This window comes from Eptesicus fuscus, chromosome 9 (assembly GCF_027574615.1).
Source record: "Eptesicus fuscus isolate TK198812 chromosome 9, DD_ASM_mEF_20220401, whole genome shotgun sequence".
Classification (NCBI taxonomy): domain Eukaryota; kingdom Metazoa; phylum Chordata; class Mammalia; order Chiroptera; family Vespertilionidae; genus Eptesicus; species Eptesicus fuscus.
In genome coordinates this window covers 16,907,819-16,932,978 of record NC_072481.1, presented here as the reverse complement: position 1 = coordinate 16,932,978, position 25,160 = coordinate 16,907,819, and the positions used below count along the sequence as shown (strand labels likewise).

General features: G+C 54.0%; 1 protein-coding gene across 4 annotated transcripts; it reads left to right on the top strand.

Moving 5' to 3' along the window:
• Nucleotides 1–241: 241 nt before the first annotated feature.
• FGR (FGR proto-oncogene, Src family tyrosine kinase) lies at nt 242–24,555 on the top strand. Of its 4 annotated transcripts, none has more exons than XM_054720906.1 (13): nt 242–262; nt 12,824–12,886; nt 13,954–14,186; nt 14,641–14,743; nt 15,757–15,855; nt 19,382–19,485; nt 19,744–19,893; nt 20,779–20,934; nt 21,032–21,211; nt 22,085–22,161; nt 22,393–22,546; nt 23,507–23,638; nt 23,747–24,555. In XM_054720906.1, the coding sequence occupies exons 3-13, from the start codon at nt 13,967–13,969 to the stop codon at nt 23,953–23,955; spliced, it is 1,584 nt and encodes a 527-aa protein (XP_054576881.1). In that variant the 5' UTR covers nt 242–262; nt 12,824–12,886; nt 13,954–13,966; the 3' UTR covers nt 23,956–24,555. The 4 variants fall into 4 exon arrangements, with proteins under 4 accessions (XP_054576881.1, XP_054576884.1, XP_054576880.1 ...); XM_054720909.1 differs by lacking the exon at nt 242–262 and adding an exon at nt 5,731–5,898 and having other exon boundaries at nt 13,957–14,186; XM_054720905.1 differs by lacking the exon at nt 242–262 and adding an exon at nt 5,731–5,898.
• The last annotated feature ends 605 nt before the right edge of the window (nt 24,556–25,160 follow it).

The following is a 25,160-nucleotide window of genomic DNA, read 5'->3' as shown; positions in this document are numbered from 1 at the left end:
AGTGGGTTAGCTGGCATTTTTCTACAAGAAAATAAACAAACAAACAAAAAACCCAAAAACTTTCCCTCATCGATTAGAGATGAACCTAACTACAGTTCCTCCCAAAAATGCAGGAGAAATGCTTCATTCTCTAAGGGAAGGTTTTTGTTTTTTCTCTTTAAATGAAAATATCTAGAACCCGTTCGTATGCTGAGGGAATCATTCCATGGAAAGGATGGTGCAGGAGAGGAGGGAGTTACAGAAGGAGTGAAGTCCACAAAAGGTGAGAGGATTCGGAGTGCAAGTGGGGAGGAGGAGAAGAGGTGGGAATTTAGGGGACAGAAGGAAGGGTGTGAACTGGTCATCTGGGCAGACAGAGGGCCAGCTTACTAAAAAACTGCCCTGAAAAGAAACACCCCAGAAACCTGGCCAGTTGTGGGCTCAATCCCGAGGGGGGGGGGGGTGCGTGCACGATTGATGATGTTCTCTCATCGATGTTTCTATCTCTCCATTCCTCTCTTCTCTAAAAATCAATAAAAACATTAAAAAGAAAGAAACTGCCCTGAAGGATTGTTGGGCTTGGCTAGTGTACTTTTTAAAACCCTCACCAGAGGATATGTTTTACTGATTTTAGAGAGAGGGGAAGGGCAAGAGAGAGAGAGAGAGAGAGAGAGAGAGAGAGAGAGAGAGAGAGAGGCGCATTGATCTGCTGCCTCCCTTATCACCCCCACTGAGGATCATACCTGAGGCCTAGGTGTGTGCCTGACTGGGAATGGAACTGCAGCCTTTGGTGTACAGGACGACACTTCAACCAAGTGAGCCGCACGGACCAGGGCCTGGCTAGTGTCCTGAGGCGGGGAGTTGTGAGCATGACTGCATGCAGGTAGTTTTCTCCTCCCTCCACGCCCAGAGGAGGTGGCTGGTTGGATTGCTGCAGACCTGGGGCTTTCCAGGTGAGCACGCCAGAGCAGAGGGAGGCAAGCAGTGCAGGGTCATTTCGAAGAGGACTATGCGGAGTGACAACAGAAACTAGGCTGGTTAAAAACAGAAGTGAGCCCTAGCCGGTTTGGTTTAGTGGATAAAGTATCGGCCGGCAGACTGAAGGGTCCAGGGTTTGACCCTGGTCAAAGGCATGTACCTCGGTTGAAGGCTCGATTCCCAACTCTCATTGGGGCACATGCAGGAGGCAACCAAATCAATGAGTCTCTCTTACACCAATGATTCTCTCTCTCTGTCTCTCCTTCTCCCTTCCATTCTCTATTAAAAAAACATTTAAAAAAATATGTAAAATGCTAATATGCTAAGTGTCTGGCAGTTCAACCATTCGATGGTAACTATGACATGCACTGACCACCAGGGGGCAAATGCTCAATACACAGGCATGGAAACATGAAACAGATTGATGAATCTCAGAGGGAAGAGGGGAGGGGGGAGAGCAGAAAGAGATTAACCAAAGATCTTCCTTTTAAAAAAATATATATTTTTATTGATTTCAGAGAGGCAGGGAGAGATTGAAACATCAATGATGAGAGAGAATCATTGATTGGTTGCCTCCTGCACACCCCCTACTGGGGATCAAGCCCACAACCTGGGCATGTGCCCTTGACCGGAATCGAACCCAGGACCCTTCAGTCCACAGGCTGACGTTCTATCCATTGAGCCAAACCAGATAGGGCAACCAAAGATCTTATATGCATACTAGAGGCCTGGTGCATGGATTCGTGCACTGGTGGGGTCCCTCAGCCTGGCCTGCACCCTCTTGCAATCCAGGACCCCTTGGGGGATGTCGGACTGCCAGTTTCAGCCCAATCCCTGAAGGCCAGGCCGAGGGACCCCACCAGTGCACAAATCTGTGCACCAGGCCTCTAGTGTTTATATAAAAAAAAAAAAAAACAGAAGTGAGAGCAGGAGAGTAATGGCTAGATGGGAAATGGATGGGAGGTCTCAGCCAGCTTGCTGGGCTTTGATTTTTGGTTTTGGTATCAGTTTTCAAAATTGATTTCACACGTTAAGCGCCCAGTCATTTTGTCTTCCCTGATGGAAACTATAGTGCCAGTCACCAGTGACTGACTGGGCACTTAACCTGTTAAACAAGCATGAAAGCATGGAGGTGGAAAGGGTAGTGGAGGCCTGTCCTGTGGCCTCTTTGCCCTGTGCCCACCATCACCTGTACCATAAAGGGAGTGAGTGCCACATCGAGGACAAGGACTGGACCTGATTCCTGTCTGAGCCCCCAGTACCCAACCTGGCACAGAGTAGTGACAGGGAAGGCTTAAGTTTTCGTTGAATGAATGAGGATAGCAAACACTTATATGGCACTTACTAGGTGCCAAGCACTAGTCTAGCAGCTCATTGATTTCTCCCAAGACTCCTGTGAAGTGGGGTCAACTATTATTCTTAATTTAACAGATGAGGAAACTGAGGCACAGAAAGGTAAAATAATTTGTCCAGGGTCGTGGAGCTAGAAAGAGGCCAAGTCCATGTTCCTAACCACCAGGTTATTCTAAATGGAGAAATAAGAGTCAGGATCTCTGTCCGGAGTGATGCCAGGTTTCTCGAGGTCAGAGCCCTGGTCTGGTCGAGAGATCCAGAGACAATAAACAATGAACTGAAAAATACACAATTCTAGATTATGACAACTGCCATGACGGAGACAAACTGGGTGCCAAGAACAAGAATGGGCAGACTTCCTTAGTTGGAGTGGTCAGGGAAGGCTTCTCAGAGGAGGTGGCAAAGGATAGACAGGAGCCAGTACTGTGAAGAGCAAGGAACAGTATCTTAGGATGAGGGAACAGAAGGCCTTGAGGCAAACATTCCATGTACTCTAGGAACTGAAAGGAATTCCAGTGGTTGAAACGGAAGATGGCCCCATGGCACTGGAGAGGTGGGCAGGCACACAAGACATGGCAAGGTGTTTGGATTTTATTACTCTTTTTATTATTTTATTTTTATTATGCAAGCAAAGTGGGAGGTAAGTCATTAGAGAGTTTTAAGCAATTGGGTTCAAATTAATTAATTAATTTACTTATTTTAGAGAGAGGAAGGGGGAGGGAGAGAAACATCGATTTTTAAAAATATATTTTATTTTATTTTATTTCATTTTTTTATTAAGGTATTATATGTGTACATATCTTACCATTGCCCCACCCCACCCCACTCCCATACATGCCCTCACCCCCCAGAGTTTTGTGTCCATTGGTTATGCTTATATGCATGCATACAAGTCCTTCAGTTGATCTCTTATCTCCCCCACCTCTCCCTAACCTTCCCACAGTAATTTGACCTTCTGTTTGATGCTTTACTGTCTCTGTATCTACCTTTTTGTTCATCACTTTATAATGTTCTTTACTATCCATAAATGAGTGAGATCATGTGGTATTTTTCTTTCATGGACTGGCTTATTTCACTTAGCATGATGTTCTCCAATTCCATCCAGGTTGATGCAAATGGTAGGAATTCCTTCTTTTTTTATGGCAGCATAGTATTCCATTGTGTAGATGTACCATAGTTTTCTGATCCAGTCATCTGCTGATGGGCACTTAGGCTGTTTCCAAATCTTATCTATTGTAAATTGTGCTGCTATGAACATAGGGGTGCATATATTCTTTCTAATTGGTGTTTCTAGTTTCTTGGGATATATTCCTAGGAGTGGGATTACTGGGTCAAATGGGAGTTCCATTTTCAGTTTTTTGAGGAAACTCCATACTGTTCTCCACAGTGGCTGCACCAGTCTGCATTCCCACCAGCAGTGCACAAGGGTTCCTTTTTCTCCGCATCCTCTCCAGCACTTGTCGTTTGTTGATTTGTTGATGATAGCCATTCTGGCCGGTGTGAGATGGTATCACATTGTCGTTTTGATTTGCATCTCTGGGATAATTAGTGACTTTGAGCATGTTTTCATGTGTCTCTTGGCCTTCCTTCTGTCTTCTTTTGAAAAGATTCTATTTAGGTCCGTTGCCCATTTTTTTATTGGATCATTTATCTTCCTTTTATTAAGTTGCATAAGCTGCCTGTAGATGTTGGAGATTAAACCTTTATCAGTGATAACATTTGCAAATATGTTCTCCCATACAGTGGGATTTCTTGTTTTGTTGATAGTTTCTTTTGCTATAAAAAAGCTTTTTATTTTGATGTAGTCCCATTTGTTTATTTTCTCTTTAGCTTCCATTGCCCTAGGGCAGTGATGGGCAACCTTTTGAGCTTGGTGTGTCAAACTTCGCCAAAAAACTGAGCATAACTCGGGTAGTGTGTCACTTTGAGGAAAAAACTAACTCCAAGACTCTAGTTGCAAATGTTTCATCCTCGGCATGCGGCCACGTGTCATCAGAAATGGCTACACGTGTCAATGCTGACACGCGTGTCATAGGTTCGCCATCACTGCCCTAGGGGCAGTATCAGTGAAGAAGTTCTTTCGGCATATGTCTGAGATTTTGCTGCCTGTGGATTCCTCTAGTAGAAACATCGATTTTTTGTTGTTCCACCTACTGATGCACTCATGACCCAGGATTGACTACCCAACCTTGGCACATCGGGACGATGCTCCAACTAACTGTGCTACATTTAAAAAATGTAGGTTTTAATTGACTTTTTTTTTAGAGAGAGGAAGGAAGAGGAAGAGAGAGTTAGAAACATCAATGATGAGAAAGAATCATTGATTGGCTGCCGCCTGCATGCCCCACATTGGGGATCGAGCCTGCCACCCGGGCATGTGCCCTGACTGGGAATCGAACCGTGACGTCCTGGTTCATAGGTTGACGTTCAACGACTGAGCCACGCCAGCTGAGCCCAGTTTGTATTTTTAAAGCAGAAGAAGCAGTTTTGTTCCTCTGTCCATTTGCTTATTTAGTCATTGATTCTCGAACTTCTTCATTTATTCTTTGATTCCTTATTTATTTTTTATTGATTTTAGAATGGGAGGAGAGAGAGAAAATATCAGTTTGTTGTTCCACTTATGTATGCTTTCATTGGTTGCTTCTTGTATGTGCCCCGACCAGAGATCAACCCCAAAACCTTGGCGTATTGGGACGACGCTCTAACCAGGTTACCCGGCCAGGGCCAGTTCCTGCTTTACTTCTTACCTTCGGTTATTTATCTGTCCATTGGGCTCTCATTGGTTCACCTGTGAATTCCCTTGTTCCTGAATAATTCACGCATTTCCATGTCTAAAGGGCCTGTGACGGCCCGACCCTGCGTGGGCACTGGGGCATTGACAAGAGCCAGACCCAGGCCTTGCCCTTGAAGAAAACACATTCCACACCCCACATCCTAAGAACCAGTCGGCACCCTAAGACGGCGCTGAGTGTGCTGGGGATGGGGTGGCAGTCAAGGAAGGAGGTGGGCAGGGCTGGTGACCGTAGCCAGAGGTCACCTGGCGGTGAGAATTTGGGTCAGGCCTGTCCCGTCTGGTCCTCAGTTCTCCCGGCTGCAAAAGGTATTGGCAGGGGGTGGGGTGGGGAGGGGTTCAGTGACAGGAAAGCCCCTCTTAACCTCAAAGGCAGCGATTCTAAAAGAGCAGGTGCCTCTGGAGGGAGGGCCCCGCCCCTCTGGAGGGAGCCGTCGGAAGGCTGTGCTGCAAGTTGGGGTCTGCGGAGAGGAGCTGGGGTGCAGGGACGGGGCTGGGCCGACCCTCGGGAGCCAGGGGAGGCGGGCAGTGGGGGCGGGCGGGCCTGGGATTTGAGGGCCCCTCCCCGCTGCGGGCAGCCGGCTTGGTGCTGGGGCGGGACCGCGCGCTCTCCCCGCCGCCGCCGTCTCGCCGCCGCGGCTGCAATAAGAGAAGTCCGAGGCGGCTTCCTCCTCTGCCCCGCGGGGCGGTCAGAGGCCCCAGCACCGCCGCGTCCCCCACCCGCTCAGACACCCGCCGCCGCCGGGAGCCCACGGACTCGCCCTGGGGTCCGTGGGAAGGGCCTCCGCTGGGACCAGGTAGGCGGTCGTCGGGTGGGGCTGGAGGGGCTGCGCGGGCCCCGCCCCCGCCCTCGGGTGGCCCCGGAGGGAGGGGGGAGGGGCCGCTGAGGGAACTGAGGGCCCGGGGGCCGCACCCCGAAAAGGACCCAAGGAGGAAGACTGAGAGTTAGACTGATAACTTGTGGGGAGGGGCTGCGGGCATCTGGGAAAGCAGGTCCCCCCAAAAGGTCTGGTGGGAGAACGGAAGGAACCTGCAGGGCGAGGCTGATGGAATTTGGAAGACGGCTGGACGGCGGAGAGGGACAGGCGGGCCCCGACCGGGGCTGGGGGGACCCGAGGGGACCCTGAAAGTGGGAGTTTGGGGAGAAGCCGCGGGGCCGGAGTGAGGGGACCGGGTGGGGGGTCCGGGGGGACCGGCTGGAGGAGTCTGCGGGAGGCTCATCGGGAGAGCCCTCTCTGGAGGACACAGAACGTGGGGTGCCATCGGAGGTGCGTGAGGTCCCCCTGGCTGGCCTGGGCAGAAGTCGGGGCGAAGCCCGTGGCCGGAGGGAGCGGAGGCGGTCAGGACAGAGCCGGGGACTCCTGCACGGCCCGGAGGCGTGGGCCCCGCTTCCTGGGGAAGTCCCCGCCCTCGGCAGGGGTGGGCCTCTCTGGGCGCCCCCTCCCCGCCCTGCCCCTGCCGAAGTGGCGGTCTCGGTCCACGTTCTCCTCGGGATCCGGGAATTGCTGGCCGCCCCGACGGAAATCCTGCCTTTGACCGCGATCGCAGGGAGGGGCTGTCTCCATGGCAACGAGAGGGTGGAGACGCTCGGCCCGCGCTTGGCTGCCGTAGCGCGGGGCCCTCGCAGCCCGCTCTGCTCCCCGCTTCGCTCCCCCTTTTTTTTTCTCTCACTGATTTGAAAGAGAGAAAAAGGAGACGGGGACAGAGGAGGGTAGGGGGTGTGGGGGTGGGGTAGGGGGGGAGAAAGAGAGAGAGAGAGAGAGAGAGAGAGAGAGAGAGAGAGAGAGAGAGAAACATCTATCGGTTGCCTCTGGTACCGCCCGGGGATTGAAACCGCAACCTGGTCTGTGCCCTGGCCGGGATCGAACCCGCCACCTTTTGATACCCGGGAGGAGTTCCAACCAACTGAGCCACAACGACCGGGGCTTGGCCCCTGTTTTGGGTCCGCAGTCCCGGGAGGACCCGGGGAGGGCAGCGGGACGGAGGAGTGAGATGATGGTGATCAGTGTTCAGGGATCCCGGGGTGATTGCTGTGTGACTTTACGCTGGTTATGCGGCTTCTCTGGGCCTCATTTTCCTCCTTTGAATTATGGGGGGAATCACCTCTGCCCGTACCAGCCCCACCTCCCTCCCATCCCGGTCAGGAGAATCAGGTGCAGAACCAGCTTTTGCTAAGTATCCCGGAGAGGTTGAGAGTTATTGATCACTGACCTGGGCAGCCTCCCCTTCACCTTCTCAAAAGCATCAGGGGCACCCGAAAGCCTGGCAGGGCCTCCAGGGACCCCTAACCAATGAGTGAACCTTTGGGGTCTGTCCCCAACTCCCATGGTCCATCTGTGGCTGTGCTGGGAGAGCCAGGCTCTGTTCCCACCTCACCGGCAGAGGATGGCGGTGTGGGCGTCAGTGACGGACAGGGTCAGCATGAGGGACCGAGTCCAGGGAGGCTTGTCCCCGATGTGGTGAAGGAAGTAGCCAGAGCTGAGGTCGGAGTTCCCCCCGCATCCCTCCCGAATCCCGATGTCTATCCCTATTTTCTAGGCAAAGAAACTGCAGCTCGGGAAGGTGAACCAACTTGCCCCTCTGGAATGTGTGCGGGGGGAGAGGGGAAGAAGGCTGGGGCTTCACGGGCTTCATAGCTGGCTCCCCATCCCCAGGGGGCGTGAGGGTGGGCCTGTGTGTGTGTGTGTGTGTGTGTGTGTGTGTGTGTGTTTAGGGTTTGGGCTTTGAGTGAATGAGCATCAGCGTGTAAGCATACGTGTGGGTATTCGGGTGTTCTCTGCAGCCACCTGGGGCTGATGTGGAAAAGGAAGTGGCCAGACCTTGAGGGGCTGGGTAGGGGGGCTCCAGAACCAGGGCCTTTCCAGCTGGCTGGAGAGGGGGCTTCCTGTCTGGCCACACTGTGGCATGTAGACTCATTCCTTCAGCGTCCTCCCAGCCACCCAAGAATCTGGGGTCCCTAAAGACCGCCGCTTTAGAGGCAGATGGGTGTGTTTTCAGCAGCAGATGACAAACCACTTTCACCCACAAGAAGTGGGAACAATTCAGCTGACACCTCAGGACCATATGGAGGGTAAAGCCAGGGCAGCAGAGACAGGTTCCCCTCCCCCTCGCCTGCCCCCTCCTTCCCCCACTGTCCTCCCCACACCAGGGTAGCAGCCTCAGATTGCGGTATGTCTTCCACGCCCCTGGCTGTTCATGGGTGGAGAATGGTCAAGGCTCAAAGAAAGCTGGTGTGAGATGGTTGGAGGTTCAGGGAGAGGTGAAGGCCTCAGTGAAGGAGATCAGGGCTCAGGAAGGGCACTGGAGCAGGCGGGGTGGAGGGTATCAGTGAGGGATGCAAGTCAGGGGGGCCGGGTCTAGGTGACGAGACGAATGGGGTGCCGTGGGGCTGAGAGCCCAGAGCCTGGAGCCCTGAGGAGAAGCCGGAACTCTTGCAGGATGGTGGTTTCCGGCTGCTGCCCAAAGGCCCAGTTCCCTTTTGGTGAAATCTCCCAGGCAGCTGTGCCAGCTCAGTCCCTCCCCCCCCCCCCACTCCCCCTGGGAACCTCCCTTTCTTCTCAGCCCTGCTGCTCCTCCTCCCTCAGCCTTGGAGGTGCTTTCAGGGGCTTGACCTCACTTGATATTCAGAAACAACCTCCGGAGGTAGCGATTTCTATTCCTATTTTCTAGGCAAAGAAACTGCAGTTCAGGAAGGTGAACTGACTTGCCCAATGTCTCAAGCTAGTTGTCATGCCGGGTAGAATTTGCCCCTAAACTTGTCTCCAGATCCTATAGACACTTGGAAGGGGCTGGGGGGCGGGGGGAAGGCGGGGGGACGGACAGGATATCCTGGCTCTATATCAAAGCCCTAACATGGCTTTGGGAAGCGTGGCCCTCAAGAAAGACTGTGTAGGCCTCGGCTCCTATGTCCAGGCGGGGAGGCAGGCTCCGGGCTAGGTGGCCAGCTGCCATATGATATGGCAGGGGGTGGGATGTTCAGTTGGCCAGGGGCTGGGATGGAATTATGATGTTCTCCTGCTCAGTCTTTGGAGAACACTGCCACGGTTCCAGGAACAGAACTCTGGACCTGAATTTATAGCCCTGGCTTTGAATCCCCTGTCTGGCTGTTTGACCTCGAGCAAGCGACTTCCCCCCTACACACAAGATGGGGTGGCGGGGGTGGCCTGATTAATGGTCCCTGGGAGCACTCTAGCTTGGAAGCTTGTGGCTCTCAGCCTCACTGAGCCACTGCGCCCTGGGCAAGAGGCACATTTCTTCAAGCCTTCCCAACAACTGCGCAGAAGGTACAGATGCAAAGACCGAGGTTCGGAGGGCTTATGGTTCCGGAGTTGGGTTGGGCCACACAGAGGAAATGTTGAAGGTCAGACCTCAGCTCTGACACCCACAACCTGATTTTGACCCAGATGGGCCTCTGGTAACTGACTCCTGTCAAGCAGATGTTCAAGAGGCATATTTACGAACAGAATCAAGTCCCTAGCTGCGAAACAGGGGGGATAATAAAACCCACTTCCTAGGGTCACTGAGTGAGGTCATGCATGGGAATTGCTTGGATCAACACCAGGCACTGAATAGGTGTTCAGTAAAGTCGCATTTTTAAACGGATAGGCATTGCCTCCCAGACTTGTAGGGAGTCAGGTTGCTCTCCAAAGGTCCCTTTCTCTCTCTCTGTCTCTGTCTCGCTGCTTTTCATTTCTGTCTCTGTTTCTCTTTGTTTCTTCTGGCCGTGAAGTGCTGGAGCCAGCTAGTGCTGGCCCTGGGGAGCTGATTCTGCGAATCTCCTTCCAGCCCAGCGTTCAGGAAGTCACTTCAGTAACCTGCAATCAGCCATGGTAGGAATATTTACACCATGGAAATCAGCAAATGCTACAAATCAGGGCCTTTTTTTCCCCCTCTCCCTTTAAGGGTCAGTATACCAGCACCTCACCCTGGGCTTCTCCTTGTCCCTGTCTGCATTTATGTCTTTCTGTGTCTCTCCATCTCTGTCTCTACCTTTTCTTTTTTTCTTTCTCCCCATCTCTTTCTTCTGAGCCGGCCATATGAGTGTGGTCACATCCAGCGTGGCCCTCTCGCTGCCTTGGGGCATGCAGATGCCACACCCTGTGCCCCACACCCTCACCCCACTTCCTCCAACCCCCTCAGCATACTGGTGCTCAGAGGGTCAGGCTTAGCCCCGGGCCCTGGTCCCCTTCGGGTCTAGAGTGCCAAGCCCTGAGAGCTGACCCTGCTGCCTGTTGCCCATGGTGTCGGATCCGCCATGGCTCTTCCTCAGCCCACAGAGCCCTCTGCCTCCTTCCCCATGGCTGACAGTTCCTGATCCCCACCCCATTCCAGACATGCAGAATGTGGGCTCCCCTCAGGCTGATTTAAAATCATGGTGGTAACTATGTGGGGACCCAAGAGGTTGTATAAGTTTGTGTCTTTGATATATTTTTGGAAGGAAGGGGGAAGGGTAGAAAGAGAAAGGAGGGGGGAGGGGGGAGGGAGAGGGGGAGAGGAACATCAATGTGAGAGAGCCACATCAATTGGTTGCCTCCCACATGGTTGGGGTGGAGAACCTGCAACCCAGGTCCATGCCCTTGACCGGGAATCGAACCCATGACCCATTGGCTCTAACCACTGAGTCCCGCTGGCCAGGGCTATGTTTGTCTCTTTTACACAAGGGAGTTCTGTGTGGGTCTAACATCTGGAAGGGCTGTGTGTCCCTATGGGGGCTCCATGCATCTGTGTATGCTTGTAGGAATGGCTGTAATTTTCCAGGTCTGTGGCCAGGCAGTAGGGAAAAGTGGCTCTGATTCTGGAGCCAAATGCCAGGATAAATCAACTGTGTGACCCTGGGCAAATTTCTAAACCTCTGTGCCTCAGTTGCCTTATCAATAATAATACTTACCTCAAGAGGTTGTTGAAAGAATAAAATGAGGCAATATATGTAAACGGTTTAATGCAGTGGCTGGCACATAGTGCTATAAATTCTATACATGCAATTCTTGTGGAGAGGCTGTGTGTGTGTGTGTGTGTGTGTGTGTGTGTGTGTGTGTAGGTGTAGATGGGTGAGGACTGGAGGTATGTGTATATGGGGGTGTGGGTATCCTTGCAGATGTGTGTGTCCGTGAGTGTGTTTGTGAATCTGTACAGAGGAGCTGAGTCTCTGCATGAGGTGCCGTGTGTAGCTGAGGTAATGTGTGTGTGTGTGAAAATGTGTCAGGAGAGGTGTGTGACTCTGGGTATCGGCCTGTGTGCTGAGATAACATGTGTCTTCCGGTGAGAAGACCTCCATCTCATCCTGTAACCCTTGTTTTCATCTTACCCCCCATCTGTCCCCTCGGTGCCTGAAATCCCTGGATGCCATTCCCAGCTCCATTTTCTCCCTGGCCCTAACCAGCCCTGCACCATCCTGGAGCCTTTCAGACACTGTGGTTTTGCCCCAGGGGAAGGGTCCTGGGGTGAAGACCTCTGCAATGGCTTGGTGAACAGGGGCTATTTTAGGTTTCTCACCACAGCCTGCCTCACAGTCCACCGCGTGGGTGTCAGCCCCCCCAACTCCCCTTCCACAGGAGAACAGTTTCAGTGAAGGGTGAGAGGGGTGGTAGGACTAGGGTGGGGACCAGGGCACTGATGTGACAGTCATTGGCTGGGCAGCTGGACCTGGTGGATCCAGGAAGGCTTCCTGGAAGAGGTGAGTGTTGCTTGGTAGGAGGGGCAGGACCCATAAGGGGAACTGGGTTTGGGGGTTAAGAAAAGCCAAGCAGGGCCCCTCGGGCTCCTCTGGGGAAATCGGTGTTCACTGTTGGCCCCACCCTGCAACTCTCCATTCCTCTCACATCTTAGGAAACTGAGTGCTCTCCCCAGCAGTTCCTCTCTGAGTGGTGCAATGGCCAAGTTTCTGGTAGGGTGTGGGCAGCCCTTGCTCAATGACCTGCTAGCCTGTTGCTCAGGGGACACAGTTACCAGGAAAGGCTAGGCACATTGGTGGGCTCCCCGAGGGATCCTGGTGGCCCTGGCTTCTGACGCGGTGTTTCCTTGATGGGGGGGGGGGGGCGGAGGAAGCTGGCTCTGGAGGTAGGTGTCCATCTTTGCTCTGCCACCATTTGTGGCCTGTAGCCGTGGATGCGGGGTTTACCTGCCCAGGCCGTGAGCAGAGGCAGCTTCCGAAGGAAGGAGACGGTTGTTAGGAGGCAGTGACTGGCAGCCAGAGAATGAGCTGAGCTGGCTTGATAGAAATCCAATTAGAGAAATGGATCTAACACTAAAACATGAGTGTCCAAGTATCTGAGTCTGTTTACGTGAGAGGCAGCCTCTGTGTGTGCGTGTGTGCGTGTGCGTGTGCGTGTGTGTGTGTGTGTGTGTGTGTACGTGCGCACACGCTACTTTGCATCAGAGTTTGGGCTTGTGTAAGAGTTAGCTTGAGTTGGTGTGTTGCAAGTGCATGCTCTGAGTGTTTGTGTGTGAGTGTTGCTGTGTGTGTGTGTGTGTGTGTGTGTTACTGTATGAGGTGGTATGTTGGTGCATCAGGTGGATATGAGTGTGAGAGTCAGTGTGGGTGGTGTGTCCTGTGTGAGGGTGAATGTGTAAGAGCGCCAGGGGCAGTGGGAAGGAAAATGAAGGCAGAGGTCACGCGGGGGCAGAGCCCAGGCTTCTGGCTTCCTGAAGAGGCAGGAGCTAGCAGCTGGCTTGCAGGAACATTGGCAGAACCTTCATCTTCCATGTCCTTCTGTCTCCCCTCAGGTCTCTGGCCCCTCCCAAGGACCATGCTGCAGCCCCACTGACCGAGGAGTAGGGGCCTGAGGGGTGAGTGAGGAGGGAGGGGACTGATGGCCCCCCATACTCAGGAACCTTCCCCCAAGACTCATCCGCTTTGAGGGCTGGGAGCTCGGGCAGGTTGGCCTTCCTGGGCCCCACAACTCCTCACAGACCCCTCCTCCTACAAGGGCCCTGTTGCTAGGTAACAGATGGGGGAGCCAGAATGAGGCAGCTTGAGAAGCCAGAGGCTGGACCTGAGACAGGAAATGGCCTTGATCCCCTCTGCAGGGAATCTCCAGGTGCAGGCACACAGCCCTCACACACTCACTCACAAGCATAACATGCACATACACAGAGACACACATACATGCACAGACATTCACACATACTTCCACAGAGCCGCACACACAGACAGGCACATGTACTCCCACACAGGACTGTGCACATGGTAATGACACAGAGGCACCTACTCACACAGACCTGCATGCACAGGAACACACACACACACACACACACACAGGCACACACTCCACAAGAAACGCGTGCATATGTACACACTCACAAGACATGAGCACACACAACCATACATACACAGATAGGTACATGCACTTACATACACAGACATTCACAAAAGGCTGCGTACAGACTTAGATGCAAACCTACAAACAAACTCACAAATACTTAGAGACACAAAAGACACACACAAGCGCTCTGAAGGAGTCACAGAAATACAAAACACTGAAGCAATAGGAGGTAAAAATATATAAATAAGCACAGCAACATTTGGAAGCAGAAAAGCAGCCCCACTGAGAATACACATTCTCTCTGCAAACACACTAAGGCAGCTGGTAGTTAGGTCCAGTGGCAGCCCTGCCCACCTTCATCCCCCACGAGGGGGGAGCCCCTACTCCAGACCTGAGAGGGAAAGCTGCATGCTTGTGACAGAGTCATCGGCTAGGCAGCTGGACCTGGTGGTGTGTATGTGTGTGTGCAGGTGCGCAGGTGCGCATGTGCATGTATGTGTGTGCGCGTGAGCACATGCATGCATGCATGCATATGTGCATCGGGGGCCTCTCTGGCAGGGGCCCCTGAGTAAGGCATGCCCCCATTTTTAGCAGGGCACCTGGAATGGGCTGTGTGTTTTGCAAGAAGGTGGAGCCAGGGCCCAAGGAGGATGTTGGCCTGGAAGGGGACTTCAGGAGCTACGGGGCTTCGGACCGCTATGGCCCTGACCCTACTCAGGCCCGGCCTATGTCTTCCTTGGCCCATATTCCCAACTACAACAACTTCTCCCCTCAGCCCACCAGCCCCGCCTTCCTTGATGGGGGCACCATCAGGGCCATCACAGGTGAGTTCAGTAGCTGGAGGCAGGCACGGCCTAGACCCTGGAGAAGGGAAGGTGTGGACTTGTACTTGGGACCCTCCAGCACGGCACGGGAAACCGCCCTGCTTTCGGCGTGCACGCTGAGGACAGACGTGAAGCTCTGCCCTCAGGGACCCCCGTCTGAGGGGGAAACACAGCTCTGCCCCACTCTGAGAGAGGGACCCTCACCACCCTGCAAAACGGAAGTCTTCTTGGTGGGGAGGGGGAGGGATTGGTGATCTGGCGACTTCCCAGGTTGGGAGGGATGGGCTTGAAGGTGTGTGTCCTGAATCCAAGGTGTGAAGCCTGAATTGGACATCCATGGGGCTCCAGAGGCCTTTGGGAAGCAGGCCTGACTGGGGATCAGGACTCTAGGGATGCAACCCCTTGGTGCCCCCTATCCTGTGCCCTACCCTACTGAGTAGCCCTGACTCTACAGGGCCTGGGGTGACCCTGTTCATTGCTCTGTATGACTATGAGGCCCGGACGGAAGATGACCTCACCTTCATCAAGGGCGAGAAGTTCCACATCCTGAACAACACGTAAGTGACCAGGCCGCTCAGCGCAGGGCATGGCCTGGGTTGGGAGCAGGACCCACAGAGGGATTCCACCTGGTTCCTATCCTCAGAAATCTCCAGCCTAGTTGGAGACACAGATGCATGGCAATCACAACCCTGGGTGATTGCTACTATGCGAGGGGACCATGAGGAACTATGGGCACAGAAAGAATACCAAACATGGTCTCCAGGGTGGTGGTGGTCAGGGCAGGCCTCCTGGAGGAGGTGATTTCTAAGCTGAGACTAGAGAAATGAATAGACCTTGAAGGGAGAGGTGATAAAAGAAGAAGAAAGAGAGAGAATGAGAATAAATGATGACTCCTGGAAACTACCAAGTGGTTTGGTCTAGGTCTGTGGTCGGCAAACTGCAGCTCTCGAGCCACATGCGGCTCTTGGGCCCCTTGAGTGTGGCTCTTCCACAAAATACCACGGCCTGGGCGAGTCTATTTTGAAGAAGGTGGCGTTAGAAGAAGTTTACGTTTAAAAAATTTGGCTCTCAAAAGAAATTTCAGTCGTTGTACTGCTGATATTTGGCTCTGTTGACTAATGAGTTTGCCGACCACTGGGCTAGGTGGATCATAAAGTATGAGGTGCTGAACAGAGAGAGCAGGGGCTGGAGGGGTGGGTGGGAGCGTATCTGCAGGGCTTCAAACGCCATGTTGAGGAGTCTGGATTTTATCCAGAAGGAAAGATGTGGCCACTGGGGGTGGGGTTCAGTGGGGAAGTGACCTAGTTAGCTGTCCCATTGCCTACCCAAACCCCAGCCCAGCTCTGGAGCCAGAGGAGAGAGTCAGAAGGCCCAGATGTTCCCAAACACATTCCCCCTGCAGGGAACAGTCTCCTGGGACAGCTGCCGTGGCTGGGGTCAGAGCAGCCAATAGCCCTGGGGTGGGGGGAGTCCAAGGTCAGGGGTTGGCAGGTTCAGTCTCCACCGGAGCCTTTGTGTGGCCCTGCCTGGCCCCAGGTTGCTGCTGACACCCCCTGTTCTGTGCCTGCAGTGAAGGTGACTGGTGGGAGGCTCGGTCCCTCAGCTCTGGACAAACTGGCTACATCCCCAGCAACTATGTGGCCCCTGTGGACTCCATCCAGGCTGAAGAGTGAGTAGGGGGTGAGAGGAGACCAGCCCTGTGAACAGTATTCTGGAGGTCAAACTCTAGGTCATCTCTTGGGCAAGCCACAGCTACACACTATCTCCTTGTCTATAATTCTGTAAGGTCATTGAGAGAATAAAATAAGATAACAATTATGATAATAATAGATGATACTTATGTAGCATGTACTATGTTCTGGGCACTATTCAAAGTGCTTTCTGTGTATTAACCGAGTTAGGAATTAATGTTATTCTGTTTTACAAACGAGGAAACTAAGGCACAGACAAGTTAAACATCCTGCCCAAGCCCTAGCCTGTTTGGCTCAGTGGAAAGAGCGTCGGCCTGCGGACCAAAGGGTCCCGGGTTCGATTCCGGTCAAGGGCACGTACCTCGGTTGTAGGCTCCTCCCTGAGGAGCACATGCAGGAGGCACCCAATCGATGTGTTTCTCTCACATGGATATTTCTCTCTGTCTTTCCCTCTCTCTCCCACTCTCCCTAAAAATCAATGGAAAAACGTCCTCGGGTGAGGATTAACAACAACAACAAAATATCCTGCCCAAGTTCACATAGCTAGTACGTAGGTGGAGCTGGTGTTGGAACCCAGATCGTCTGGCTGCGTTTGCTGAGCATTATACATATTTATGGCTCTCAGTGATAACAACAGTGCCTGGGCTTTACAATTTTGCAAACTAAAAATAAAATAAAATAAAATAAAATAAAATAAATAAAATAAATAAAATAAAATAAAATAAAATAAATAAAATTTTGCAAACTGCTAAACAAATGTAAGGAAGTATTACTTAGAATTAATTCTATGAAGGAGGCAGGGAATTATTCACAGAATACCTTTATATACTTAAGCTACTACTATAGGTACCTACCTTGATTACTTCTCACACTATTGATATTACTATTATCCCCATTTCACAGGTGAGGAAACTGAGGCTCATACTTAAAAACAATCTACACGCTCATATGAAAAGGACAGATTAGAGAGACTGCAGAGTGAGAGTCAGCAGGACTTGGTGACCGATTTGCCACTGGGACATGGAGAGTGGGAGGAGTCAAGGGTGGCCCAGTCTTCTTGAGAAAGTGGGTGGGTGATGGTGCCATTTGCTGAAGTGGGAACGTAGGAGCGGGTCGGTTTCTAGGGTGGACTTGTTGGGTTAAGTTTCATGGCTGGGAACACCCAGCTGGAGGAGACCACCAGCTAGTGGATTCGGTTGTACTTTGCATGAGAGGTGTCCAGCCCATGCCAAGCCAAGCCCCAAATTGGCCCAGAGCAAGGGGCATCTTCTAATTGGCACTAGGCTCTTCGTTTGTTTGCTGTGGCTCTTGCCTCTGGCACACCTGGGGCTGGGGTGGAAATTTGGGACTCTTCAGAGTGCAGATGATAGTTAAAGCTGAAGGAAGAGGGAGGCATGGGGGAGAGATTGGCCCTAGGACCCAACTTCGAAGAAAGCTGCCCTTGAAGGGGAAGGAGCCGCTGGAAAACCAGGCCAGACCCTGACAGAGCAGCCAAGAGCGTGGGGGAGAGGTTTCAGGAAACAAGAGAAGTGAGTACCAGAGGCTTCCGCTGGATTTGGCAATGGGGCTGACCTTTGTGAGACATCTCTGTGTGAAGTGGGGTAGAGGTCAGACTGCAGAGCCTGGGAGTAGGAGGTGAAAAAGTGGAGCCCCAAGTGTGAAGTGCTTTCTCAAGAGAAGAGAAGGTGAGAAGTACAACAGCATGTTGATGGCAAGATAGGGCTTAGCCTGGCCCGCATGGCATCCATCTATGAACCAGGAGGTCATGGTTCGATTCCCCGTCAGGGCACATGCCCGCGTTGTGGGCTCGATCCCCAGTGGAGACATGTGGGAGGTAGCCGATCGATGATTCTCTCTCATCTCTCTCATCATTTCTCTTACTCTCTCTCTCTCTCTTTCTCTCTCTCTCTCTGAGATCAATAATAATAACAACAACAAAGAGAGGGCTTAGAACAGTTTCCTCTGGGGAAGGAAGAAATGTAGGCATATGTAGAGGTTGGTGGGATGGAGGCTGCAGATGGGGGCTGGTTGGTGGGAGAGAGGTGTTCTGAGCAGAGGGGCGTGGACAGGGTCCAGAGCTCAGTGGAGTGAGGACTTTACCTGTGAAGGTGGCAGGAGGCATGGAGAAGAGGAGGGGTGATGATGCAGAAGATGAGAGGTTCGTGGGTTCATGCTTGTGTCCACATCTTGGCGGCAGAGGCACTCTGCAGTGTTAAGAACAGTGTGGTGGTTAAGAGTGCCAGCCCTAGAGCAGACGGCTCGGGTTCCTATTCTCGCAGCACAGCTCTTAGAGCCTGTGGCTTTGGTCAACTTGCTTAGCCACAAGGTATCTCTATTTCCACATCTGTCTAGTGGGCGTTAATAATAGTACTTACTTCACTACCTTGTTATAAGAATTAAATGAATACACGTATGCATTAAAGCAGAGCCTGACACAAAATAAGTGCTGTTGTTATTACATTAATTATTAAGGAAGTAGCTAATGTCATGGGCATGGGTGGGGGCAGGGCTCTAAAAAAACTTGGAAATGTGTCTTGTCTACACAGTCCTTCAACAGTTCTTCCTTCCCCTTCCTGCCTACCCTCCTGGACATTTCATTTGCCAATGCCTTCCCCTGATCCCCAAAATGTGCCTAGTACCCGGGTGTGGGATGACAATTTTAGAGTTCACAGAGACTGCCACCTTCCTTGATTTGAAAACGATGCTCCTTTTAATTGAGCCCAAGATGGTCAAGGGCCAATTTTGTGATCAAATGACATCTTATTCTTCTATGGCACCTGTGGTCATATCATCTCCCCAGGAAACTTTCACAGTTGGTTTGAGGCTACAATTCAGTCCCCGAAGAATATCCAAGAGAGAGCAGCAATGCTCAAGGTCGGACGTTGAAGTTGAGACTTAGGACAATATTCAAATGTTAGAGAGTGGAGGGAAAGCAGCAGTCAGAACCAGGCAGGAGCAGCCAGAAAGGGGGGAAGAGAAGCAGGAAAGAGTGTTGTTCTGGAAGCCGAAGGAGAAAAGGGATTTCCGGTGGGTGTGGGGGGAGGGAGCTGAGAGAGTGCCTGGGGTGGTGTGAAAAGAACGGGGGTGGGCTGCAAGAGATTTCACAGTCAGCTCATTGCAGGCCTTGCAGGAGGTCACGGCTCCTCTCCCAGCCTCAGGTCCCTCATCTGTAAAATGAACTTCTAGAGGAGCAGTAATGAGATGGACTAATGGGCTGGTGGCACCCTGAGGAGGTCCTTGGTGACTGGGGTTCTAGCAATTTTAATTCAAGAGAAGCCCAGAGAGTGGAGAGGAGACGCCTCGCCGTTAGTGGGCCCCTACTGTGTGCCAAGCATTCCAAGTCCCCTTCTCTGTGACCCTCCTACCCAGGCTGGGAAGCAGGTGGATGAGCCCCCTTTCAGGGATGAGGACACTGAAGCGTGGCTTGTGAGGTGGCTTTTCCCAGGAGGCTGACTGAGGGTTGGACTAGCTGTGCAGCTGACTCTTGCTGGCCCTTCCCTGCAGGTGGTACTTTGGAAAGATGGGAAGGAAGGATTCTGAGAGGCAGCTGCTCTCCGCTGGCAACCCCCGGGGAGCCTTTCTCATTCGGGAGAGTGAGACAACCAAAGGTGGGGGCTAGGCCATGGCTGGCCCTGGGCCAGGGCAGCCTAGCCATTAGGGTGGGGCTAGGAGCCTTGGTGGGGCTAAAAGCAAGGGGGTGGGGGAGGAGGGGGGGTGGGGCTAGGAGTGGGGGGTGGGGCTTGGGTCAGGGCCAAGACTGGGACTGGGTTCAAGGGATGTGGCCTTCCAACTCCAGAGTCCCCGGTCTTTTGGGCCTCTTCCTGCTTCCGGACTGGGGCAGGACGGAAGGTGATCCTTCCCAACAGGTGCCTACTCTCTGTCCATCCGGGATTGGGACCAGGCCAGAGGCGATCACGTGAAGCATTACAAGATCCGAAAGCTGGACACTGGTGGCTACTACATCACGGCGAGGGCCCAGTTTGACTCGGTGCAGGACCTGGTGCAGCACTACATGGGTGAGGCGGGCCCTTGGGGCTGTCCCGTGCTGCAGACCCCTGCCCCACGCCACTGAGACCGAGGCCCAGAGGAGGGTCTCCAAGCGGGAGTGGCCGGCCAGGACTAGAACCCAGTCTAGGCTCTCACCCAGCATACTGCTCTGTGGGGTTCCAGAGGAAACAGGCTGAGGCCGCTCATTCCAGAGCAAGGGAGTGCCCCCGGTGTCTGAGCCGGCTAGGAGGCAGCATAGCACTGACTTGGAGGACGGGCTGCAGGGCTAAGGGGAAGGTGGCATCATGCCCAGGTTTCTGCTTTGGTTGATTAGGGAGGGGATGAGGGCCATGGAAGAGTGAGGGTCCCATGTCCACACCTTTGAGTGGAATCTCCACTCCATCTCCCCCCGTCAGAATCCCACCTTCTTCTTGGAGCCCAGCTGGAGGCCACCTGCCATGGGAAGTCCCCGGTCCCTACAGGGGCCACCTCACCCTCTTGTTTTAAAAAATATATTTTATTGATTTTTTACAGAGAGGAAGGGAGAGGGATAGAGAGTCAGAAACATGGATGAGAGAGAAACATCGATCAGCTGCCTCTTGCACACCCCCCACTGGGGAATGTGCCCGCAACCAAGGTACATGCCCTTGACCGGAATCGAACCTGGGACCCTTCAGTCCGCAGGCCGACGCTCTATCCACTGAGCCAAACCGGTCAGGGCCACCTCACCCTCTTGATGCCACCTCCGTGTCTGGGCACCAACATGTTCACCTGCTCCGGGGCCGCTGCCTTCTGCCCTGGCCTGGGACCTCACCTGGGGCCTGGTTCCTTGTAACGGACCCGGGAGACGGAGGTGGGACGAGGGGTGTGGGCCGTTCTAGCCCGACGGTGACCTCCGACACCCCGCTCCGCAGAGGTGAACGACGGGCTGTGCCACCTGCTCACGGCGGCCTGCACCACCATGAGGCCGCAGACGCTGGGCCTGGCCAAGGACGCCTGGGAGATCAGCCGCAGCTCCATCGCGCTCGAGCGCCGGCTGGGCACGGGCTGCTTCGGGGACGTGTGGCTGGGTACGGGCCCGGGGCCGGGCTGCGCGCGGGCGGGCGGGCGGGCGGGCGGGCGCGGGCGGCGGGGAGCCCGCCCTGACGAGCCGCGGGCGCCCGGCAGGCACGTGGAACGGCAGCACGAAGGTGGCGGTGAAGACGCTGAAGCCGGGCACCATGTCCCCGAAGGCCTTCCTGGAGGAGGCGCAGGTCATGAAGCTGCTGCGGCACGACAAGCTGGTGCAGCTGTACGCCGTGGTGTCGGAGGAGCCCATCTACATCGTGACCGAGTTCATGTGCCACGGTGAGGGGCGGGCCGGGCGCCGGGGCCGCGGCAGGGTTCGGGGTGACGGTAAGGTGAGTCTGGGGGGGGAGGGCCTTGGGTAGCGATCTGTGATGGGAGGAGGTACCCTGCGGAGAAGCCCACAGAGGCGCTGAGAAGTGAAACCACGTGACAGCCAGGAGTGGGGGCGGGGCCAGGTTAGACCAGGTGGGAGGGGTCTGGGACTGGGGGCGGGGCCAGGTTAGACCAGGTGGGGGGGGTCTGGGACTGGGGGCGGGGCCAGGTTAGACCAGGTTGGGGGTGGGGTCTGGGACTGGGGGCGGGGCCAGGTTAGACCAGGTGGGGGGTGGGGTCTGGGACTGGGGGCGGGGCCAGGTTAGACCAGGTGGGGGGTGGGGTCTGGGTCTGGGGGCGGGGCCAGGTTAGACCAGGTGGGGGGTGGGGTCTGGGACTGGGGGCGGGGCCAGGTTCGACCAGGTTGGGGGGGGTCTGGGACTGGGGGCGGGGCCAGGTTAGACCAGGTGGGGGGGGTCTGGGACTGGGGGCGGGGCCTCTGGCGTGAGGTGTGGTCAGCTGGTGGGTGGGCTTGGGGCAAGTGAAGGCGGGATCGTGAGCAGGTAGGGTCTGGGACGGAGTCTGAGAGTGGCCTGTCTAGGGGTGACGTAGGAAGAGAAGAGAGATGTCTGTGGAGGGGGATCCAGGTGAGATGTGTGCAGGGCTGAGGGACCTGGCGGGATCTTGAATGGGGGCCGGTCTACAGGAGTGGGCTGGGAGCAGGGGATGGGGCTGCAGGATAGGAGATGGGTTCTGGATCGGGGTGGGCCCAGGGAGACAAGGCTGGCCTGGAGCTGGTGGTCGGGTCTTGCTGCTGATTTTCTGGGTTCCTCTCCCCAGGTAGCTTGCTGGAGTTCCTCAAGGACCGAGAGGGCCATGATTTGATGCTGCCCCAGTTGGTGGACATGGCAGCCCAGGTAAACTGGGACAGCAGCCTTCATTTCTCAGACCCGCCTCCTATTGACCTTCCACAGATCCTTGTGCCCTTAAAGCCCTGTGCCCTTCAACACAGCCTCCCCCAGACTTGCAGCCCCACCCACTGCACCAGCTGTGCCAACTGCCTCTGAGCCAGTGCCTGGCACTGTTGGTTTTTCTGATGATCTGTCCCGTAGCCATGTGTTCCCATCTCTCCACACCTCGGCCCCCAGGTAGCGGAGGGCATGGCCTACATGGAGCGCATGAACTACATCCACCGCGACCTGAGGGCGGCCAACATTCTCGTGGGGGAGCGGCTGGTGTGCAAGATCGCTGACTTTGGGCTGGCCCGTCTCATCGAGGACGACGAGTACAACCCCCAGCAAGGTGCCCTGCCTCGTCCCACCTCAGGGCCTCACATGCTCAGGGACCCTTCCCCTTCCCCCTTCCCATCCCAATGTAGTGTGAGAGGCAACTCTGGGTTCAAATCCAAGCTCCTCCACTTATCAGCCATGTGGCCTCGGGCAAGTCACCTAAGCTCTGTGAGCTATATTTTCCCATCTGTAAAATGAAAATATTCAGATAACAGTAAGTCATCAAATATTTATCAAGTACCTACTGTGTGTCCGGTACTGCTAGAATTCTCAAGTGAGAGACAATAAGCATCATAGCATGAGCTCTGTGCCAGAACGCCTGGGTTTGAATCCTAACCACCTACGAACTGTGTGGTCTGTCCCCTTTTCCTTATCTGTGCAATATGGATAATAGCATGTATCTCAAGGGGTTTTTGTGAGGCTTAAATGAGTTAATGCATGTAAATCACTTAAGACAGTACCTGGCATGTAGGAAAGGCTATATTGCAGGTCCTCGAATAATGTCGATTTGTTCACATCGTTTCTTATAACATTGATGAGAAAAAAATTAATTCCCAGGCTTAGGCCACTGTCTGTGTGGTTTGCACATTCTCCCCATGTCTTCGTGGGTCTTGTCCTGGTCCTCTGGTTCCCTCTGTCTTCCCAAAGCTGTGCATGTGAGGTGAATGGGCATGTCTACATCGTCTCTGCCTGAGTGAGCGTGCATGTGAGTGCAGCCTGCAATGGAAGGGCGTCCTCTTCAGGGTGGGGTCCTGATTTGTACCCTGAGCTGCCTCCTGCACGCCCCTCACGGGGGATCGAGCCCGCAACCTGGGCATGTGCCCTTGACCAGAACCAAACCCTGGACCCTTCAGTCTCACTCCGACACTCTATCTGCTGAGCCAAACCGGCTAGGGCAAGACACCATTCTTTCAATCCGGCTGGTCCCAGGGATCCCCCTCACTAACTTCCCCTTCTCCTCCAATCTCTCCAGGGGCCAAGTTTCCCATCAAGTGGACAGCCCCAGAGGCGGCCCTTTATGGCAGATTCACCATCAAATCGGATGTGTGGTCCTTTGGAATCCTACTCACCGAACTCATCAGCAAGGGCCGAGTTCCTTACCCAGGTTTGCTGGGGACGGGGAGGTGGGAGAGCGGTCATGGGGAAGGATTTCCTCCTTGCTGCTTCTTTGGGAGAGGCTGGGCCCCCTGACTGATGGAGCCCCATCCTCTAGGCATGAATAACCGGGAAGTGTTGGATCAGGTGGAGCATGGCTACCACATGACGTGCCCCCCAGGCTGCCCAGTATCCCTGTACGAGGTCATGTTGCAGACCTGGCGTCTGGATCCAGAGGAGAGGCCTACCTTCGAGTACCTGCAGTCCTTCCTGGAGGACTACTTCACCTCCACAGAACCCCAGTACCAGCCTGGGGATCAGACATAGCCAGTCTGGGCATCTGCCACCTCTCTGGGGGTGCCCACCAGCCCTTTTCAACTCCCAGGGCTCTGGTCCCAAAGCCCCCAGGCTCAGAGCCCTGTAGAGTCCTAGGCTGTCAGAGCAAACAGGTTGCTCTGATGCCATCGAGGGCAACCCACTCATTTTAAAGATCGACAAATCGAGGCTCAGAGATTATTCCTTACCCAGTGTGGCCTGGGCACTTTTTCTCCCTCCAATTTAGGACCCTATATGCCTCCAGTCTCCCTACTCGCCCCCCCCCCAAAAAAAAGAAATGCTCAGACCTTGTCTAGTTATTTATAAAACTATATCCTTTCCCTTGCCTCCCACCCGTGCATTCCTGCCCTGCCATCCCACCCTGGTCCAGGACTCCAGAATTCAACTCCATTCAATCTCTTGTGTCTGTAAGCTACAAAGAGAGGGAAAAACTTCGCTGGATCCCTTTCCTATTGGATGTACCCTGTAGTCCAGGACTGGGGTCCAAGGCCCAGATTGAGAGAGGATTGCTGAGGGCTTACCACCCCCCCCCCCCCAGTCATGTGTGTGTGTATTGATTTTGTAAATAAGAAAAATGACAATGTGAATCCATGAGCTATGAAGATCCCTTCCTTTGGGAGGGATGATGGTCAGTGGGAGGTGAGTGGGGCTGCTTTGGCTGCTGGGAAGTGGGAGTACCCTTAGAGCCGATAAGCACAGGGTGCACCAAGGGGTGATTTAGGACGCCCAAAAGTCCTGATGCTCGTCCCCATCGAGTGGAGGACAAGCTGAGAGATGGATACAGAAGACAGGCAGTTGGAGATCAAAATGTCACCTTTGTTACTAATGTGGTTTTAGTTTGCGTGCAGTGGGTTTGCTAATTCTTTACTGGATTCTACAGATTTACTGTTCTTCACAGGCAGAGCAGCAGGCCTCCCTCCAAAGGGGCAGTGGGGGAAGATCACAGTGGACCCTCTGCAGCTCCCCCAAAAGAAGACAGAGGGAGGGGAGGGCAGAGGCCTGAGAGTTAGTCTAGCTCACTGGGTCTCACTTGGACAGCTCTCACCCTAGGGGGGTTTGGGAGAGGTTTGGAGGCAGTTTTGTTTGTGATGATGACTAGGGCTCCTGTCATGGAATGGGCAGGGATTGAAGGTGCTAAGCGACCTGCCATGCACATGTGCAGTGAGGAATTGTCCCACCCCCAGGTCCCCTTCGAG

What these genes read in the sequence shown, in the direction of transcription:
- FGR (XM_054720906.1), top strand. Translation starts at nt 13,967, where the DNA reads ATGGGCTGTGTGTTTTGCAAGAAGGTGGAGCCAGGGCCCAAGGAGGAT. An exon ending in CCTGGTGCAGCACTACATGG is followed by an intron (nt 19,894 to 20,778) that starts GTGAGGCGGGCC and finishes CCCGCTCCGCAG; the next exon opens with AGGTGAACGACGGGCTGTGC. An exon ending in GGGCCGAGTTCCTTACCCAG is followed by an intron (nt 23,639 to 23,746) that starts GTTTGCTGGGGA and finishes CCCATCCTCTAG; the next exon opens with GCATGAATAACCGGGAAGTG.